Source organism: Platalea leucorodia (genome assembly GCF_965183815.1).
Source record: "Platalea leucorodia genome assembly, chromosome: 7".
NCBI lineage: Eukaryota > Metazoa > Chordata > Aves > Pelecaniformes > Threskiornithidae > Platalea > Platalea leucorodia.
This window is the reverse complement of record NC_138829.1, coordinates 63,472,100-63,488,330: the sequence shown is the minus strand read 5'-3', so window position 1 is coordinate 63,488,330 and position 16,231 is coordinate 63,472,100. Positions and strand designations below refer to the sequence as shown.

General features: G+C 37.7%; 1 protein-coding gene across 1 annotated transcript in view; it reads left to right on the top strand.

Moving 5' to 3' along the window:
• Positions 1–16,231, top strand: part of SYT9 (synaptotagmin 9) — a gene marked incomplete at its 3' end in the record, with an annotated part of 66,507 nt that overhangs the window by 19,831 nt on the left and 30,445 nt on the right. The window contains exon 2 of the mRNA XM_082317403.1: positions 14,025–14,376. Within this exon, the coding sequence (XP_082173529.1) occupies positions 14,025–14,376 (352 nt within the window). The remainder of the gene's footprint in view (positions 1–14,024; positions 14,377–16,231) is intronic.

Here is a 16,231-nt window from a genome sequence, read left to right as displayed (position 1 = left end):
ATTACTGGAGGAAAATATTTATTTTTAATGGACCTTCTTGTCATCATCCAAGAGGGTGGGAGGCATACTGTTAGTTAATGGATGGTAATGATGAATACATTGTGCATCAGAGAGGTAGTCTGAAGACATTGACAAGAAAGGTGTCAGGCGACCCCTTATCTTAATCACTCCTAAATAGTTACATTCCTGGGCATACACTAAGCCTGCATCTAGCTGCTAGTAAAAATCAGGGTATCCTAGGTGCAGAGGATTTCCTTTTGTAATTCTGAGGTCACTGTGATGAGTCATCAACCAATGACTTTTTCATAGAATCATAGAATAGAATCACTCAGGTTGGAAAAGACCCTTAAGATCATCGAGTCCAACCGTTAACCTAGCACTGCCAAGTCCACCACTAAACCATGTCCCTAAGCACCTTTTAAATACCTTCAGGGATGGAGACTCAGTACCTGTATGATCGAGGAGGGAAGCTTGCATCTGGCAATGCTTTCTCACACAACTCATCACAACTTATGTCAAAACGGAGTGAGGTCCCTACAGTAAACTGTAGCTCCAGCCTTACAGATCTGAGTGTTGTTGACCCCTCAGTATCTATTTTACTCATCAGAACTTAGTAATTTTTTAAAACACCAAAGCCCTAGAGGCAACATAATTTATTAAGCTTATGTCAGTGGTCACTTTCTATGAATTTAATTTCTATGAATTTAATTCAGAATGTTAGCTTTCCACCCACACTGATGTGTCTTAGACGTGGGATGTACACGTGTGAGTGTGTGTATGGGAGGGGAGGGATGGAGTGAGTGAGAACAGAAAGCAGTGGAGAACCCTTTGAACACACAAAACAATGTAAATCGGTATGGAGCCATCTGCCTGAGTCTGCAGCATTTGAAAATTGGAGTGTGTGAACTGCTCCTGTTCATTATTGAGGGAAGTAGACAAAAAAAAAAAAAAAAAACAAAAAACCAAAAAAAACCAACTTCGGGACATGTTTAAAATATTAACTGTTAGTTTTTTAATTGCTGAACACTTTTAGATGCATTGAAGTAACACACTTCTTCACAGTGGTTGATACTGGTAAATAGGGTTCAACAGGCAGTCATTTCTATAAATGACTGCTTATATGAAATGTAAGAGCTTCTGATCCTTTCGCTGACCTTAGAGTCTCTGGTGCTCACAAGTGCATGTTTCCTTATTTGTGCAAAAAGGCTCGCGGTGTTTCTTAAATAGCTAAAATAATAACACTTCCTGCTTTTCTTAGGCGCAAAATGCACCATGAGGCTCCTTGCAGCTTTTGAAACCTCCAGACAGATGCAAAGCTAATGTATTCAGTTAAGTTACTATCAGCCTTAAAATCCTGAAATGCTGAAGCATTAGTATCTTGACCTTTATGTGAAGATGAATGAAAAACAAATTAACTTCTGACTCGGCAGGCCTTTCTGAAGGATTGTGTGTGTTAGAAAATATCCCTGTTTTTACATATAGGTGTAAGGGCAAAAACTAAGCTGTTTTCCATAAAAGCTGAAACATCTTAATCTTGACAGTTGCCAGAATTTCTAGCCTTAATGAACTAGTTACTGATACTGTTCTTTGGCACTTATACATTATAAGCTGATTGTTTCTCTAGCACACAGCTATGCTTATTGTTGACAGGAAGGTACAAGAGGGACTGGCAAATTTAGAAGTTAAAAACAGCACGTATCAAGCTTTCATCTGTCCCTTGTCCCCCATCTTTCTCCTTCTAAAGATTTGTTTTCCCTGCGAATCCAACAGATTCTCAGAAACTCCTGACCTTTCTTAGTAACCGATTTGTTGAGCATGCCCCTTTGACCATGTGGTAGGGCCAGGCTTCTCCAGGTATAACTCTGCCCGATTTTGCTCCAGGAATTTAAGGACACGTTAATACATTAATCTTCAGCAGTCACTGACAACAGTTCGCATCACGTCTGTGACTCAAACTGACATCTAGATTTCGGAGAGGACCAATCCCATGGTTACTTCACTGATCGGATAGTAAATGAATGCTAAAATGCACTGTTCTGATTTATTATTTTCTTGATTTTTTTCTTTTTTTAATCTATTACAGCTCAGTAAAACTGCTTAGATCAGCAGCTGTCGAGAGTAAAGCCCAGAATTTACCCCTACAGTCAACTAGCTTGCTATTCAGTGAGAAAGCCACATATTTGGACACCTCCTGCATGATATGGAGTAAGAATACTGACAGGCCTCAGAAAGTTGGGCATGAAGATCATTACCATCCTGCTCAATATCAGAACTGCAATGCATTCATTTCTGTAACCCAGTGCACAGTTTGGGTACACTCACTGGCACAGCAGGATTAGACTCTACTGCTTTCTTCTTGGTAACAAATATTGATCGGGGTGGCTCCATTAATCTGGGAGGAGTGGGCATGTGTCACTACTACATGGTGTTTAATATTTGCTTTGTTGGTCATAATTATAGTATATCAGCTTTCCTTTCCATAAAACTAGTTAAATACAAGAGGAAAAACCCCTCAAGCTTTCCAGTTTCAATTTTACATTCACAACTAAGTACAACATAAAATTGTGTCGTTCATAAGAAAACTTCAAAGAGTTGTTGCTGCTAGTTCTTTTTACAGATTCCTTTTAATATAAGGAATGTCTTGCACGACTGTACAATTACACCCAGGAAAGCAGAAATCCAGATATGTTCAATTCTTACACAAAGCATACATTCTTTAGTATATGCTTTGCAAAAATAAGCAAGTTGAAGTTCTCCTTTGTATTTGGATTTGCCAAATTTAGGAGGGCTTCCGAGGGCATCTCAGCTTTAAAATAATTACTTCCTAGGAATGAAAAAGCAGAAGAGCAGTCTGAATGATAATTTTTTTATCAAATATGTTTCTGAATTCTATTCTTTGGCCGTTATGTTTTTAAGCTGTTTCACTTCAGATTTCTCTTGATTCTCTGCTCTTAGTTTCTCTGTTTTCATATCTGTTCTAGTTTTCTCTTAGACAGTATTTTAGACAGATGGGATTTCCGGAACTATGCACTACTAACAGTCTGTAGAAGCCTTGACCTTGTTTCTTTTGCTCTCTGGAGATGAAGAGGAGTGTGGATGGGAAAGAAGTATATTCTATATATTTTTTCTAACAGTAAATTCATAGTAAACTTGATCTGATTGTAAATTACTAATTCACTAGTAGTAAATATCCCCATCAATAAGACTTCCATCACACCGTAATACGTATGGATCAGGGCAAAAAGCTTGATTTTATAAAATGGGAACCCTAAGTTCACAAAGAACAACAGATACATAATACATTTACCATGGCTCATTTTCTGAAATACTTTTTTAAAAAAAAAGTCAGTGTGAGCATTATAGTACTGGCTCTTCATCCGAGAAGGATAAATGCTTTCAAAGCTGTCTTTATTTTCCTTTATGCCAACAGCTCTCCCCTAAAAGGATAATCAGGCTATTTAATCAGTTTAAGATGCTAGCGGTTTGTGATTGTTTACTTTTCAGGAAGAATAATGTGTAACAAGTCCAGGACAATCAGTTCATATGAAGAAGTCCTAACCGGAACAGTTTGAGAATATTGTAAACTATCTTTCTAGTCCAGATATTATGTAGGGATGAGAGTGCAGTCATTCAGGAAAAAGAAAAATAAAGACCAACCAAACTGAAAAACAGATACAAGCATCTCATTAGGTTCATGAAGGTCATAAGTAATACATTTCCTCTTTATCCATATCAGTCTATGCAGGCAACCTTCCTCAAGTCCCTTGTGAGTTTTCAGCACTTGTGGCAACCTTTTTATGATCTTCCAGTGTACAGAAAGCAAATGAATTTTGGCTCTTCCTTAAATGTAAAGCAAGGATTGTAAATATTGAACCACTGTGATGTGCCAGACTCCGATAATATAGGCTTAGAGTAGCTGATTCTGAAAAGGAAGCTAATGAAATAATTGACCTCATTTCCATTCCAAGCAATCTGACTTTAAAGAGAAGCTTGCACTTTTATTCTACATAAATTGCCCAGAAGAGTAATACTGTCCTCTTATCTCTTACATATTTATTTCCGAAAAAAAAAAACCAAAATGAAGAAAGTAAGGTTGAAAAATAGACAGATAATTTTTTTAGGTTATTCAAAATTAGAAAGGCTAATGGTTTCCACTGGGCATAAGAAAATTACAAGTAGACAACTGAAAAGACAAGTAGCCAACTGGTAGATGAAATTCAGTGCTTCCAGTAGAAACGAAAATGGAAATTCGAAAGAAAAATACGTTATATAGATTTGTTCTAGAACTATATGAGCAATGCAACTCCTATTAATCCTTATGGCTAGTTCTGTGAAAATATTTTTTTCATCATATTCATAGTATTATAGATGCGTGTGCATATATATATTTACATATACATGTCTTTAGATACGAATGCGAAACTTAAACTTTGCTAAAGGTCAAACAACCCTTTAAACCCTGCAGTGGTCTGTCCACATCTCCTATAGTTCTTTAAAGTCATTTAATTCCACAAATTTTCTCACCAAAAGAAAGGCATTTAGTGAAACATTGGGGTAGATTTGGGTAAGTACTTTTTTTTTTTTTCTTTTTCTCCTGGAAAGATTGTGCCCCAAAGGAGATCAAAATTAAAAGAAATTTGTTAAAAATTTTCAGAAAATGTTACTATTTCATCATTATTTTTTATAACATACCTCTGTAACTACTGTTTTGAGCACTTTGGTACAATATTACTGTGCAGTTTTATACAAGTGGGAAACGAAATGCTTCTCCGTCATTTCTTTTAGTGCTCTCAAATGCTTCTTTAGTATTTATTGCAACTAACTGGGCTTTCAAGGACTATAATGGAATTTAAAGCTTATTGGCATGGTTCAAATAAGCTGTTTGCTCTTCTTCCATAACGTGGGGACTTCCTGCTACGGGCTATATATTGCAGAAATAAATCTCGATTTCTCTTCATTATTATTCATAGGGTCATAACATTCAAGGTAAATGTTTGCTCTGATGGCTTATTCGTGAAAATGTTCACAAATCTTGAAAGTTTCATACTTTTTAACACACACGATTTGTCCAAAAATTCCTGCTAGAAAGCATGGTTGTTCTTTATTCATTCTTCATCATTCATTTCTCTATTAAAACCTTTCATTCTGCCAATGAGGGAACATAGACAGTATTTGCCAAAAGTGACTAGTCACTTTCTACACTAGATGAGAAGTTAAACTCTTCAATAACCCTATGAACTACTATTTTCCATCCCCTAAAAAAAATGGGATAAACATCTACAAATTACTAATTAGCAACCCAGTTCACTTTGTGAAAGATCCTACAAGAAAAAGAAAAGTCTAAGCGTATCATATTATTTATTCCAAACAAATAATTAATCTGATTCTATTTATCATATCCCAAGAAGTAGCAGAGCAAGTGGATGGGCAGAAATATGCATTACAGCTCTTGACTACAGTCATGGGAACCGTAACTCTTACAAAGCACAGTTACTCAGTTTTTGCACTATGAAGGACCTAACAGGCCTGATGGTCATATGAATTCACAGTAGACATGTATACCCCCAAAATTTCTTTCCCACTCAGCATATCACCAGCTTCTCCTTTTAGCTAAGAAGCTACCAGCGTGTCTCAAATGCCAAATGGCTTTTAGAAAATTTCGTATTCATTCACTCCAGCAGCATTTCCTGTCCTGCAAACGTCGCACCCGAACTGATTCTGCCTAACAGGATGTAACAGAGCCTTTTAAGCCATCTCTATGTCATGTTACACATAGACTACTTGACAATCTGGCATGGTATCTTTAAAACTGGTGTCCTCTCTTCTGTTATTATTTATGCATTTTTTCTAGATTACACTGTGTAATATTTTTCACTGAATATTACAAGACCAAATGTATACAGTAATTTTGCATATTTTATCAGTCGTGTGAAATATGTGTTCCAAGAGAATATGATAAGACTTGGTCCAAAATGGACCAAGTCTGAGGAATGGGAACCTGGATACAACTTATTACAGTTGTGTATATGCAGTCATGACAAATTTTATTTTCTACTATGCTTTGTTTGTATCCATGTTTCTTGTGAAACAGAAGCTTTAGCTTTCACAAGAGGAACACCATAATCCTTTGTCGGTAGATACTGCTGCAAGATGTCAGAAAGAAAAATGCAAGCCCTTGAACATATGACTCCTCTCAACTCTGTCTTTAAAAATCACTGCTCATTCAGCCAGCTGTCTGATTAATAAAGACATTTTTTGTCACTTACAAACTCTAGCAGAGTATTATATGTCAGCTAAGTTGTCAAGGAAATTTGCATTAATGCAGACTAAATATTTTAAGAGGAAATAGATGTGCAAACAAGAAGAAATTCTTCTTAGAACAAGTTTAACTTCTTGGATTACAGATGTTAAGCTTTATCATAAAGACTGATCAGTTTTCTTCAGCAAGTATACTTTTGAATGTCGTGCTCATATACAGTTTTGATTGCAATTAATAAACTATCTCAATATGAAGTTACTTTACCTGAATTACAAACATGATATTCTGCTTACATAACTTTTCTTCTTAGTAAGCAAAACTAAAGTCTTTCTGCTGATACAAAATTAAAAAAAAATATTTTGCTATGTTTTGAGTCCTTTTTTCCTGTTTATGAATGTCCACAAACAATTTGCTTTCATTTTTTTTTTGCTTAAAGCTCTAATTTTGTCATCTTGCCAATAAACTATTATGTCAATCTTGTGTCAGTTTTGGATTATATCACAGCAATTGCTGCTGGAAAAATATTCTGAGCAAACAAATCTCTATTGCTCATGCACTTTTTGTTGTGAGTATTTTGTAATGGCCGTTTAGTAATTCTGATTTCATATGGAAATGGTGCGATGGAATTTATGTACATTTAAACCAATTGATAGTGACCTTGGTGAAGTCCTAGGATTGTATTTCATTGATCTAGTTCATTTATGAAATTTAGTTAATTTTAAGCAACACCTGGAAAAAACATTACACAAATTTGTAACCCAAGCAAAGCAGATGAAGAGAAAGCACACGCTGATAAACTGGAATTTGTAACACTATTTAGGAATAAAAATATATGCAAGTCACTCAGAGGGTTAGATCCGTGTCTTAACCAACACAAGAGATTTACATACCCTAAGGCCTATGTGTAAGATGTAGAACACATAACTTGGGGAAAAAAAAAAAATAGTCACTAAAAGCTAATAACAACCTCAAATACCAGTAAAGCCCAGTTACAAATACTTTTCTAGATCATGGAAGATGTTATTGCTATATGAAACCCTGCCACTGATCTCACTTAGGCCTGTTTTGTTGGTCCACATTCATAAATTTCAGGGTCAGACAGATAAGAGTTGGAGTATGTATGTGTAGTCAAATTAATATAATCTGAGATTCACTCCCTTGGTTTCCAGCTGCCTTACCTTAAAGAATTTCCCAGAAAGTTTCTAAACACAGTGTTAAAGATAATTACCTCTGTTCAGGAATAGTTTAGAGAATATATTAGCTGAGAATTATTCCTTTGTCTCAGGAGTCTTTGCAAAGAGACACCTTTCATCCTGAACAAGTGCCAGCTATGTTAAGTAAGAAAAACTTGTGAAGCACAAATGAAACTACACTGCAATATTAGGTTAAAACTGCTTCAGTAAGTACTTCAGATACTTCATCCAAACAACACTTTTCCTCTAGGAAAGTTAGGGTCTTAGACTTCTAGGTTTAAAAAAAAGTTGCTCTTACAGTACAATTACTGAGCTGAATTATGGCTAACCCTCCATAGTTGTATTTACATGGAAGAAAGACAACTTAGATTTTCAAAAGAACAGCTAGGATTTAAGTAATTGGCACCGATGCTTCCATTGTTTTTCAAGAAGTTAGATGTCTAACCACTTCATATTCCTTAAAATTTCCCCCTAAGCAACAAGACCTTAATGAAAGGAGGTACATTTTTTCTCTGGAAATAACAGCTTGAAATTACCATTGAATTTGGACTGAATCATATTGACAAAGATTGATGGATTTGTCCCAATATATCCTAAAGTTTAGTAACATGACTATTCAGAACAAGTTAATTTTGTCATTTTCTATTTGACTGCAATGTTGAATTGAATGCCTTTTGAAATTTGTTGTTTTTTAAATGAGAAAAGATTGTTTGTATTGGATGAAAAATATCTGTATCACCAGATTTTAAATTGCTAAGATTTATTTAACTTCTTGCTAGCCAAACTTCACCTAATAGATCAATGTGTATATTACAATAATGCTGGAATATCTGAATACTCATTTTAATAAAAAGAGAAGAGTAAAATAAGCATAGAGAAGAAAGCTTGTTTTATTTCAATAAGAACTTGTTAAAAGAACTCTCCCAGTTAGGTTTTATGGTAAAACTCTTTCAGCTTCAAGTTAAACCAGATTACAGCCAGTTTGTTGGGAAAGGAGTTAATTTGATAGAACACCGATCACATGCAGGCAACCAAAAACTTGATTACCCAAATAATTATATTATTGATCAGCAGTTGCTTGGATCAAATGTCCTGTCTATGCCTGGTTTTTCAGAAATTCCGAGTTGTTTTTTTTTCCTTCATATGTTTGTTCTTATTTGCAACTTTTAGACTCAGCTGAAACTAAATAGTTTAGCTTGTACCTTTTGACTCTGTAACTCCAATTGCGCATCTGGACACATGCATTGATCTGCATTAGCTATTGATGTCTCCCATTGTTGGCTAATGTAGCTATTTGATTTTATTTAATATTTAGGAATCCAAATGGTAACTTAATAAACACAAGAAGGAAAAAAAAAATATTTCATTACTTTTTTCACATATGAACAGACAAACCACCACTATTATTTCTGTATTTCACGTGTTTTAATTTTTTGGTAAATTTTTTCAACATCAGAGTTTTAGAGGGTAAGGCACAATCATTTATGTCAGAAAAACAAGTCACAGGCCTGCAATTTTGTATTGTCAGAATCTGAATGGAATCATTCTACATTTACGTTTGGTCTTATAACCTTCAACACCAAACAAGAAACATGCAATATATATGTATACATTCAATACTAACTCAGATGCTTTTGGAACAATCTATGATTTCATTCAAAGTTAACATAAAAGCATATGTTCAGTAGATCTATATTAAAAACCTGTGCAATATAAACAGAGGCATAATTTTGTTTCTTTTTTTTTTTACTAGATAATCTACAAAGTCCAGTTATATCTTAGAGCTTTATTGATATTTTTTGTATTGTGATCTAAAAAATGTTACCCACTTAGTATTTTAACCCTACCAAAATAAAATTATGTCATTAGTCTATTTGAGGGTGATCAGACATTGGAATAGGTTGCCTATAGAGGGTTTGGAGTCTCCATCCTTGGGGAAATTTTGTCTGGGCATGGTGCTGGACAGCCTGCTCCAGGTGACCTTGCTTGAGCAGGGTGTTGAACTAGATGATCTGGAGGGTCCCTTCCCCAACAATTGTGTGAATCTGTTAATAGGGTAATCTGAAGCTGAGAATTTATATTCCCATCATACAGTCTTTTGTCATAAAGAGTGGGATTTTCCTCTTTTGTACAACATATCTACTTTAAAATTTAAGTAAAAAATTTTAAAAAAATCCAGCAATGACTCCATAACCGAACTAAATCTTTTTGATAAAGCTATGATAGAACCGATTGTAATAAAATCTGTTGCAGAAAGGCCATGCTCATCTCTCCAGTCTGTTACAATAACTGATGATAGGATCCATTGGTGGAAAACTCTATTTCACTTGCTATTTCTGCATCGTTTTTAACCTTGTGATTGCTACCAACAAAATGAACAAATGCACTAATTATGCTGATAAGCATAGGAGATTAATAAGAAATTGAAAGTCAGTGGAGTAAAAGGGATTCAAACATGCTAACCTGGTCAAAAATTGATGAGTATGTCAGAATACCTGTAAGACATGCCATGAGCAAGATATTCAGAGAGCCTACGTGCCCATGGCTTTACTGCAAACCACAGCTGGGGTACTGAGTTGTTATAACTGCATGGAAATAATAGCAGTGTCTTTCAAGTCCTCTAACAATGAAGTTACAGTCTTAATAGAGAAAAAAATCAGATGAAGCTCCCTAGTCCTGAGAACGTCACATCTGGGGCCACCGTGAAGATCATAGAATCATAGAATGGTTTGGGTTGGAAGGGACCTTAAAGACCATCTGGTTCCAACCCCCCTGCCATGGGCAGGGACACCTTCCGCTAGACCAGGTTGCTCAAAGCCCCATCCAGCCTGGCCTTGACCTTTTCCAGGGATGGTGCATCCACAGCTTCTCTGGGCAACCTGTTCCAGTGCCTCACCACCCTCATAGTGAAGAATTCGTTCCTTATATCTAATCTATATCTGCCCTCTTTCAGCTTAAGGCCATTCCCCCTTGTCCTATCACTACATGCCCTTGTAAAAAGTCCCTCTCCAGCTTACTTGTAGGCCCCCTTCAGCTACTGGAAGGCTGCTATGAGGTCTCCCCGGAGCCTTCTCTTCTCCAGCCTGAACAACCCCAACTCTCTCAGCCTGTCCTTATAGGAGAGGTGCTGCAGCCCTCTGATCATCTTCGTGGCCTTCCTTTGGACTCGCTCTGTTATCTTATTTTCTGTCTGTCAAAAGCTCTCCTTACTGGTGTATGAAAGCACATAGCAGAGGATATGTTTATAAAAATTAACCGTACGTATATGCAATTGCATTGATTGGTTCCTTTAGCCCATTTTAAAAGTATGTTTTTAACAAAAACTTTGGACTTACTTTCTATGGAACACATTACCCATTATTAACATGCTATAATACTGTCCAGGTATTCTGATATGCTGGAGTTTGGGAGCTCAGGTCACACTGCAGCCATGATCAAGAAGCTATATTTATGAAATTTTGACTTGGATTCATATCAACACCTCAGGACACTTGGCTGGCATCATGGTTGCACCAGGAAAGTGATCAATGCAAGTACCTATGGCACAGGGGCCTTCCTTGTGTGCATGAGATTCTCCATTGCAAAGCATCAAGAGCTTGTATCAATGCAGAGTAGGTACAGAGACTAAATATATCAGTTAGCCACTAATGGAACTGGCCAGATGCTGAAAGTGAGCACAGGTGATCATCAAAAACATAGCAAAACATGTGCACTACATTTATGCGTTGCAACGCTACTGAAAAAATCCCGTTCCTTCTGAAATACTTAGCACCATTCCTCACTGGTCCCAACATCCGTGCCTACTTGTAAACTGCTCAGCCTTGTCTACAGTGCTTGCCTGCACTTTGGTTCACAGTTGCAGTTTAGACTTACATCAGGTACTGCTCTGGAAAACACATTGCACTAATTCTGGTGAAAGCGGAGTGAATTGAGAAGCAACTGGATTTTTGAGGAACACTTTCTGTGCTGCAGATCTCCAATTTTTGTAAGGACAAACAAGACTTACTCTGCTCTCATTACAAAGCAGAGGAAGTCACTGGCATCAGATAAGTACTGCTACCACATGGGAATACACATAAACAGACTTATAAAAACTGAGACATCTGGAAAGATGGAGTAAAAATTATACAGAAGATACAGTATGTAACAGCACGAATGGCTAATGTAAAAGCAGCTCCAGGATGCAGCCAAAAATCTCCTCACTTAGGACTGCACTCACCTCAGCTATTCACACTGGATCTGCCCAGTTCCTGAAAACTGCCAGCCAGAAGTGCAGTATCTGAAAATCACTGTCCAGTGACAGGTAACAGTTTAGAGCACTGCCCTTTAGCCCCACTGTCTTTCATAGAAGTAAGACAGATAGATGACTGTCCCTTTTCCATCCACAGAAACAAAAATTTCACACAAAAATGGTTCCTAAGGAGTCAGAAAGAAGTAAAACCAAGATGATGAAAAATAATCCCTTCTTTTTCTGTGACTTGGCAAGTTACCTGAACTGTTTATTAGCCAGCTGCTCTGAAAGTAAGCTGTGAGATAAGGGTTCTCAGTGTTATGTTATTAAATGCAGAGGTATATTATTAAAGCTTCAAACTCTCCAAATGAGAAGTAGTTCATATTGCTCTCATGTATTTTTTCTCATGATGTCAGTTCTCTAGATGACTCTGTCCTCTGCTAAAGTCATCCTCAAAGTAGGGGACTGTTGCTCTACCTGTCAAATTGTTCCTTACCTTCACACATCCTTGGTATTGGGCAGTCTCCAGTTCTCACCTTGTAATCTTCTGGCTGGTTCTGACAACTCCCAGTTTCTCATTTCTTTCAATGCTGGATCATTTACTTGAATCAGTTCTTTGAAAAAGTGACCTTTTTGCAGACCTCTGATGTATTTCTTGCTTCTCCTCCAGGGAATCCAAGACAAATTGCTTTATTCTGAAGGTCTTCTTTCACTACTGCATCCCAGTTCCTCTGCTTTTTAATCAAACGGAGAGATTGCACTCTGCCTCCAGTGCCAGACTTGTTTACCAGTAAATATTCCAAAAATATCAAGACCCACCATTCTACTTTCTCCCAAATTGTCTTTTATGCATGGGAGGAATTTCTTTAATTAATTTCAGCTCTGAAACTCTTTGCTATAATTCCAAACAGCTGCTGTGCTGTCCTCACTGTTAATGAGCTTTGTCTTCATGTGACTGGGAGAAGGACAGAAAGGGCCATGCTGGCTGAAATTGTTTAAAATTGGTTTTCAGCATGCAAAATAAACTGGGCAGCTCCTGCGTGAAACTGATTGTAGTGTCACACACGCACACCCCCCCGCAGAAATTTAATCTGTCTGGCTAGTGAGAATGAGACTCACAGCAGGGGCAGAAGGTATTGACTTTTCCACTTTTTTGAAAAATCTTTTTTTTTTTTTTTTCCCCCCAAATTGACTGAGGCTGTTTCATCTGAATTGTCATTCTTAAATAATTGTCCTAGTAGGAGCAGTACATTTCAACCGCATGCCATCGTTTGAAAATTTAGGCTAGCTGTTAGCTAGAGAGATGCAGCCTGACATTCTGAACCTACACGCAGTGTGAAAAATTGCTTTGATAAGGTTGTTTTTATAATTTGAGGCAGTAAAATAGAATTCTTACTAATTGTGTTTAAGGCATGATGTATCGTGTAATCCACAGAGAAACTCATTTCAGAAACACTGTAACCATAAAAACAGCTGTTCCACTGAGTCACTTTCCCAACGTGTAACTTAAACCAAAGCAAAACAGGGGAACAGCCTCTCCCAGTTTTAACTTATTTCTGTTGATATGATTATGGAGTAGGATAATGCTAGGAATGTGGGGAAAAACAGAAAACTCATCTCCATATTCCTTTTATACCAGAAGTTTGAAACAGAAAAAAAGCCTTTGGAGTTAAAACCAAGAAAAACCTCAGTTTTGAAGAGATATTGGTACCTAAACTAAATGATAAAAAGCAAGACGTATTGATAGACAAAAATCATTTGCGAAGATAAGAATGAGTTTAAGATTAGAATGAATGGAATTAAAGTGATGAAACAAGATACTTCAGTTAAATACCTAAAAAAAAATTCATGCCACTTATGTGCATGTGTGCATGTATTCATGGTTGTTGTATAATATAGTGTCTGGAAGAGAAGATGGTAAGATCTGGTACAGGAGATGGAGGAAACTGCACTACATAGAATGAAAATAAAGAAAAAAAAAATGTACTGCAGGCACTACTCTTTCATCAGTAGAAAGTTGAGTGAATAAGTGAACAGCCCTTTTCATATTTAGGATGACCCTTCATCCCCCCCCCAGCTGTTGGAGGGAAAATATAAATTAAGTTCTATAAGGATGAGCCTTATACTGAATTCCAAACAAGGTTATTTTTTTTTTTCTTGGGGAAAAAAAAAAGAATAGAACATTTAATATGTTTTTATTATATGACTGTTGCAGGGACCAGAATTTAATTTTTGTAGATCTGCAATCCAAGGATGTTTACTTCCCATATTGTATGCCTTGGAGATGCAGAGCTCCGAAAAGCACAAAGATGTGACATGCATGTGTTTTTCTTGTTTGCAGATATCTCAATAAGCTTGCTCTCCCTAGTTGTCACAGCCTGTGGTCTTGCCCTGTTTGGTGTCTCTCTGTTCGTGTCCTGGAAGCTTTGCTGGATCCCTTGGCGGGAGCGTGGTCTGCCATTTGGGAACAAAGACAACAAACAAGAATCACTGAACTACACAGATACAGAGACCAATGACCATGACTACAGTGAGGATTATCTGGGCCAGCCTACAGCCTACCCAGAGTCCTCCATGAAGATCAGCCACACCTCCCCTGATATTCCGTTAGATGCCCAGACGGGAACAAAGGAGAACTGCGTACACAATGTGCGAATGCATCGTCAGATCACTGAACCAACCTCTTCTGCTCGGTCAGTAACTCCGATTTCTCTCTGCTATTAATGAATACAGATACAGTCAGAAGAGCACAGCTTGATTATCCAGTACGCTGATCTTTTAAAAATGCATAATTTACTTTCCACATTCTTTTTAAAAAAAATTACATAGAAGTTATTCTTTGATGTGCACAAACCTCCTAGGTTGAAAGGACAGGATCACAATGCTATTCCACTCTTCTATCAACTACTGTCTCATTTGTGCCTCTACCTCAGAAGCTGGACAACACAGAGCACTGTACGTCCCTTAAAGCACCAGAACAGCCTAGATTTAGCTTGTAAAGCATATTCATTTGCACTTAGCACTGATGCTGAACGCTCAGTAATATCTCCTCAAAGATTTTTAAAACAGCCAAAGAAGAAAAGTAGGGCAAGCTAATGAAACACTTGCAAGAGTTAGAAACAGGATTAAAAATCGTAGATTTTAGCCACAATCATGACTGTGGGGGGAAAAGTGACTGAACAAGAGTCAGTGAGGTCTCCGGGGGAAGTGGAGAACCAGTCCAGGAGGGAGGAGGAAAGAGGGAGGGTGAGAGTATGTGCAGGGGCAGGTTTTGTTTCACACGGTAAGAAAAAGGATCAGCATGTGAAAAGCCAGTAAATTTCTGAGTCAAAGCACTTCAGCTGGAGAAGGTACAGCACTAGCCCAATTGCTCTTTGCTAGCCTTCTTTCTGACCAGCTGGGAGAGCAAGCTTAGCCAAGACTCTTGCCTGCAGGCACACCTGAACGTGGGTAAGATGACAGCAGCTAGCAGCCAGTTTAGTAATTGCCCGTTGTCCAAAACGTGCCTCAGAAAGAATTTGAGAAGTCCCCAGAACATTTTAATGCTATGCAGCAAAAGCTCCAGGTGCCCTTCCTCCTTAGATTAGCATAAGAATGGCTTGGGCTTATATTGTTGTAGGAATGTATAGGGAGGTCAAAGCCATAATTATGGATACCAAAGCTTGCACCCTACCACACACAAGGTTGAATTCCAACTAAGGACTAATAGCCCAGAAGTACGGTACAGGGCTGGTGCTGCCGTGTTTTCAAACTGCTGGGAAATAAGCATGTCATGAGATTCATTAACAACAGAAGATTCATACCTGACATCTAACACCAAGAGCTCTCATGTGTGTCTTCAATATTGTGAAAGTATTGAGTCAGATGCAGGCTTTCTGTGCTACAACAGGGCAGCAAGTCTGATACTTAACCAAATGACAAATGCACAATATCACCACAGCATAGTCATCTCACAAGAAGAAGCAGCAATCCTGGTCCATAAAAGAATTTGCCTCAGCATCCTCAGTGCATGGACAATGTCTTCACTCCTGTGAATCTCTGGAGATCTTTCTTCTGGCAACTGTTCCCAGCCTGGCTCTATCCAGCTGGTGTTAGAGTGGCTCTCTGTCCACAAGGGCATGACTTGTCCAGGTCCCATCCCTGCCCTATACCATTTTCTGATAGAGGCTTTGCTCTTTTTCATTGCCCCTTACTTTTGCCCAGGTCTTCTCCAAAAGACTCTTTCACTGAGCAGGAGGGGCCCGTCTTCCTTGTACTGCATCCTTCGTTTGTTCACCTTTGTCTCTGCTGCTTTTTGGCATAACTGGGTAGCCAGCTGTGGCTTTCCTGTGTGGCCACAGAGAGCAGGCACCTGCCCCTGCTACAATCCTTGTTCAGTTGGCTCTCCAGCGCCCTCCTTTTTATTCCTCTCCAGGATATTCTGCACCTCCCACTGTGATGAGGAGCTTAAGGGTTGAGCAATATAAATCTTTTTTTGTGACAGGATAATATTTTATAATGGAAATTACTGAGGTATATCTATGAAATTATGTATTTATTATGCAACAA